Genomic DNA, 4,924 nt, shown 5'->3' on the forward strand with positions numbered 1-4,924 from the left:
GTATGGGGAAGGTTTTGGGGTAGGGCGGGGTTTGGGAGTCACGGGTGGGTTTTGGGGTACCGGGGGATTTTGGGGTAGAGGGAGGATTAAAGTGCTCCTGAAATCCATAATAGGAGTGAGAGACAGTGGGATTTGGGGGAGCTGCGGGAGCCCCAAGAGCCCTGGGAGTGCTGGGCGTGGTGGGAAGAGACCCCGGGAATGAGAATTCCTGAGAAAAGACTGTGGGAAGAGCATTCCTGGGGAAAAACAAGGAGTACGGGCTGAGAGAAAGCAGCTGGCTGAGAGCACTGGGCACCGTGGAAGGAACGTGCTGGGATTTTGGGATGCTCCAGGGAGGCTGTGGGAGTGCAGTCCGGCACCCCGAGGTGCCAGCTGATCCCTCCTCTGGGATTCCTTCCTGCTTTTCCCAGGACACTTCACCTCTGCGGAGGACCTGAACCTGCTGATTGCCAAGAACACCCGGCTGGAGATTTATGTCGTGACGGCCGAGGGGCTCCGGCCCGTCAAGGAAGTGGGGATGTACGGAAAAACCGCCGTCATGGAGCTCTTCCGCCCCAAGGTGGGTGTTGGAAGAGCAGGGATGGAGCCGTGCCCACCTGGACGGGGTGGGATGGGCACCTCCAACCCCTCTGGAATTTGCATCGTCCGGGTTTTTTCGGGCAGGGGGAGAGCAAGGATTTGCTGTTCATCCTGACAGCCAAGTACAATGCCTGCATCCTGGAATACAAGCAGAACGGGGATAGCATCGACATCATCACCCGTGCCCATGGGAACGTGCAGGTGAGGGGGAAGGCAGCACCTGGAATGGGAATTCCCTTCCCTAGGGATGGTTTTGCCTTGCTGGTGCAGCAGCGGGTGGGATTTGGGTTGTTCCCTTGGTGGTTCCTTGCCGGCTGCTGGATCTGGGATGGCTAACCTGCAGCCACGGGATGTCTCCAGAGTTACTCTTGGTCTCTGTGAGGATTCATGGAATTCTGGGATGGTTTGGGTTGGAAAAGAGACCTTAAAGCTTTTCCACCTTCCACTCTCCCAGGTTGCTCCAAGCCCCGTCCAACCTGGCCTTGGACACTTCCAGGGATGGGGCAGCCACAGCTTCTCTGGGAAATCCATCCCAGGGCCTTCTCGCCCTCCCAGGGAAGGATTTCTTCCCAATATCCCGTCTAAACCAACATGTGGAATCCTGGAGTGGTGTGGGATGGACAGGACTTATGGATCATCATTCCACCCCTTGCCCTGAACACCTTCCACTAGACCAGGATGCTCCAAGCCCTGTCCCTATGGATTCAAGCAAATTCTGGGGAGAGTTTATGGAATAACAAATTAAATTTAAGGGAAATTAAAGCCTAAACTCCTTGTGAGGCCGAATTTTCCCTGGGAAATGAGTCCTGTGGGAATTTGTGGTGAAGGTGTGTGGCATGGCACCTGGAGAGGCATCTCCTCCTTAGCCTTGGTGGCTTCCCAGCCGGAATTCTCAAGCCCGTTGGGAAGTGTTGCAAGGAGCCACTCCTCACCTAAGGGCTGGCAACCCCTGTCCCTGTTTTTCAGGGAAAATTTCCTGGCACTTACCACCTTTTTCTTTCCCCTCTCTGTGGAATTCTCCTTCAGGATCGCATTGGCCGCCCCTCGGAGACCGGGATCATCGGGATCATCGATCCCGAGTGCCGGATGATCGGGCTGCGGCTCTATGACGGCCTTTTCAAGGTCATCCCCCTGGATCGGGAGAACAAGGAATTAAAGGCCTTCAACATCCGCCTGGAAGAGCTCCAGGTCATCGACGTGAAATTCCTTTACGGCTGCCAAGCTCCCACCATCTGCTTCGTCTACCAGGTGCCTGCTTATCCATGGATAACCAAGGTTTTCCAAAGGTTTTTTGGAAGGCAGACTGAGGGATGAGTCCAGCTCCTTCAGGTCCAGCTCTTTTTTCCAGCTCTGGGAGAGAGGAAGCAACGCTTTCCCTCAGGATTCCTGGGCAGCTCTGCCTTGGATGGGAGTGCTCCCATGTTGAACCCCCAGGAGGAGCTTAGGGATCTTTCCAGCGAGTGGATCAGATCCAGAACCAGTCGTTTTCCGTAGTGAGGCCTGAGCCTTTCCTTAAAAAACAAGGCAACGACTTGCTTGGTGTTTTTGGGAGGCAACTCCAGGTGTATACGAGGATCTGTAACCTCTCCATCACCTGGCTCCTCACAGAGGGAGCATTCCAGGCCTGATCTGGATGCCTGCTTTGATCCAAAGAGCCTTTCCCGTGCTGACTGAGCAAGGGATTAGCTTTCCTTTGTTAAATTCCAGGCTATGCCCGGCTCAGCTGAAATCCCACGCCAGCAGCGGCTCCGTTATTCCCTGTTTGGGCACTGCTGGATCCCCCCCAAACTTCCTGCAGGGAAGAAACCACTTTTTCACCACACAGCTGGAGTTTGGGGGAACACTTGGAGAAGTGCTTTTCCAACCTTAATGGTTCCAGGATTCCATGTCAAAACAACTTGGATCCTTGGAGCAGGAGCAGGATGTCAGTTCTGAGTCATAAAGCTCTGGATTGTTTCGATCCCTGCCTGGGGAGAGCAGGATGTTTCCAAGCTGTTTCCTTGATTCTTTCTCCATTTATTACCCATTATCCCAGGATTTGGTCTGAATAGGACAGCAGAGGCTGGGGTAATTTTTGGGAAGTTCTGAAACCAGGGGGGAATATGATAAAAACCCCATAATTCCTGAACGTTTGCAGGAGCTGGAGGAAGAGGTGATATTCCATAGTGCCACTTGTTCCCAGGTTGTCAGAGGAACACAGATCCCAGGAAATCAGTTGTAAAACAGTGGAAAAACACTTCCCAGTCTTTTCTGGCACAGGGATTTCCTCGGGGGGCTATTTATATGTGGCAAACCTGGGAGAATGGTGCCGTGTGGATGTGAGGGGCGATGAGGAGGTGGGAAGCCTCAGCAGCTCCCTGGAATGGTGTTTTTGCAGGAGATGAGGTGGAATCTCCTCACTTCTGGAATCTCATCCACCTGTGCCTTCTCTTGCAGGACCCCCAGGGCCGCCACGTGAAGACATACGAGGTGTCCCTGCGGGAGAAGGAGTTCAACAAAGGCCCTTGGAAGCAGGAGAACGTGGAGGCCGAAGCCTCCATGGTCATCGCAGGTTGGGATGACCTTGTCTGTGAAAGATCTTCCCGTGGTTTTTCCAGGCTGGATGGCTGCATTTTTCCAGATGGGATCTCTCATGTTTGTTGTGTGTCCCGCAGTGCCGGAGCCCTTTGGAGGTGCCATCATCATCGGGCAGGAATCCATCACCTACCACAACGGCGATAAATACCTGGCTATCGCTCCTCCCATCATCAAGGTGAGGGGATGCAGGGCTGCTGCATCCCAAAAAATCCCGCCTTTCCCAGGCCTTCCAGCCAGGAGTTCCAACCTCTCTTGTCCCAGGTGTGGTCTAACAGCGCCACTTACTTGGACTTGCAGAGGTTTGGGCTTCCTGGTCGCTGAGGGACATCCATGATCCCTGTGTGCTTCCACTTTCTGTGGAGTTCTTGGAATTTAGTTTGGGCCCCAGGGAATGGGACTAATTAGGAATTAGTGCATGGTCTGGGCACAGTTCCAGGGCAGAGCCTGGTTTCATTTCAGGCAGTAGAAAACATGGATGAGCCTCTTGGAGACTTGTCTGGAGGAGAAAAGGCTTAAAGATTTTGGGACAGCAATTGGGCTTGTGGGTTTTTTGGGAATAACAGGCCACTTCCCACGTTTAATCAGAGCAGGAAGCACCAATGGCATGGCTGAGGTGCTGCTCTGAGCTGAAAGAGGGCTGGAATTGCCATCCAAAGGTCCCTTTAAGATGGAAATAAGGACAGGCTAAAAACCTTGGGGGAAAAAATGGGAATATTGGTGCCTCGAGGTCTCAGTCTGCTCCTGGGGCTCTGGAATGGGGAATGTGGGATCCTGGAACTGGGAGTGTGTCACCTGCACAGACCTTCTGGGGACCAGTTTGGGGCTGTTCCAGTGGAATCCTAGAATTCCTTGCTTTCCCTGCAGCAAAGCACCATCGTGTGCCACAACCGCGTGGATCCCAACGGATCCCGGTATTTGCTGGGAGACATGGAAGGGCGGCTCTTCATGCTGCTCCTGGAGAAGGAGGAGCAGATGGACGGCACTGTCACCTTGAAGGACCTGCGTGTGGAGCTGCTGGGAGAGGTAGGAATCACCTGGGCCATCCCTGGCACTTGCCTGGGATTCTCCCAAGTTGGGAAAGGCTCCGTTTAGGGCTGAGTGGGAATTTTGGAGTAGGGGGTGTTGATGTTTCACATTTGTCACAGCCCTGAACTGTTGGTGGCTGGGAAATTCCCTGTGGGCACTTACTGACACTTTCTTCCCATTTTTTACACCATCTTCCCGGTTTTTTTTTCCTGGTACTTGCACTGGGAGGAGCTTGGACTCTGTGGGATTTACGAAGGGATCAAATCCCCTTCCCACGCCCGGGGTTTTGCTGTTGGGTAACAGCTTAGTGGTGGAAGGTGTGCATGTGTGCCAGGACCTTTCCATGCCACATTCCACCTGCCTCTTCTCACTTCCCAGACATCCATTGCCGAGTGCCTGACCTACCTGGATAACGGCGTGGTGTTCGTTGGCTCCAGGCTTGGAGATTCCCAGCTCGTGAAGGTACGTGGCAGCTCCTGGCTGTGTGTTCCCACAGGACTGGATTTCCATCAAAACCTGGAGATGCGGATACATTTTCCCATCTTCCCCTTGCCTGCCCTTTCCCCGTCCTGCTCCTTGAAAGGCAAAAAGTGATCCCAGTGTTTATTCCCAGCTCAACGTGGACAGCAACGAGCAGGGATCCTACGTGGTGGCCATGGAGACCTTCACCAACCTCGGGCCCATCGTGGACATGTGTGTGGTGGACCTGGAGAGGCAAGGCCAAGGCCAGGTAACATTCCTG

The 4,924-nt window shown here is 53.8% G+C and overlaps 1 protein-coding gene across 1 annotated transcript in view; it reads left to right on the top strand.

Annotated features, from left to right (window-relative positions):
• Positions 1-376: 376 nt before the first annotated feature.
• The window catches only part of DDB1 (damage specific DNA binding protein 1), a gene marked incomplete at its 5' end in the record, with an annotated part of 11,123 nt that continues 6,575 nt past the window's right edge, over positions 377-4,924 (top strand). Inside the window, 8 exons of the mRNA XM_008629413.2 lie at positions 377-559; positions 664-780; positions 1,606-1,827; positions 3,016-3,130; positions 3,234-3,331; positions 4,021-4,179; positions 4,561-4,644; positions 4,796-4,912. Of these exons, the coding sequence (XP_008627635.2) occupies positions 377-559; positions 664-780; positions 1,606-1,827; positions 3,016-3,130; positions 3,234-3,331; positions 4,021-4,179; positions 4,561-4,644; positions 4,796-4,912 (1,095 nt within the window). The remainder of the gene's footprint in view (positions 560-663; positions 781-1,605; positions 1,828-3,015; positions 3,131-3,233; positions 3,332-4,020; positions 4,180-4,560; positions 4,645-4,795; positions 4,913-4,924) is intronic.

The sequence above is a fragment of the Corvus brachyrhynchos genome, unplaced genomic scaffold (assembly GCF_000691975.1).
Source record: "Corvus brachyrhynchos isolate BGI_N302 unplaced genomic scaffold, ASM69197v1 scaffold1103, whole genome shotgun sequence".
NCBI classification, from domain to species: domain Eukaryota; kingdom Metazoa; phylum Chordata; class Aves; order Passeriformes; family Corvidae; genus Corvus; species Corvus brachyrhynchos.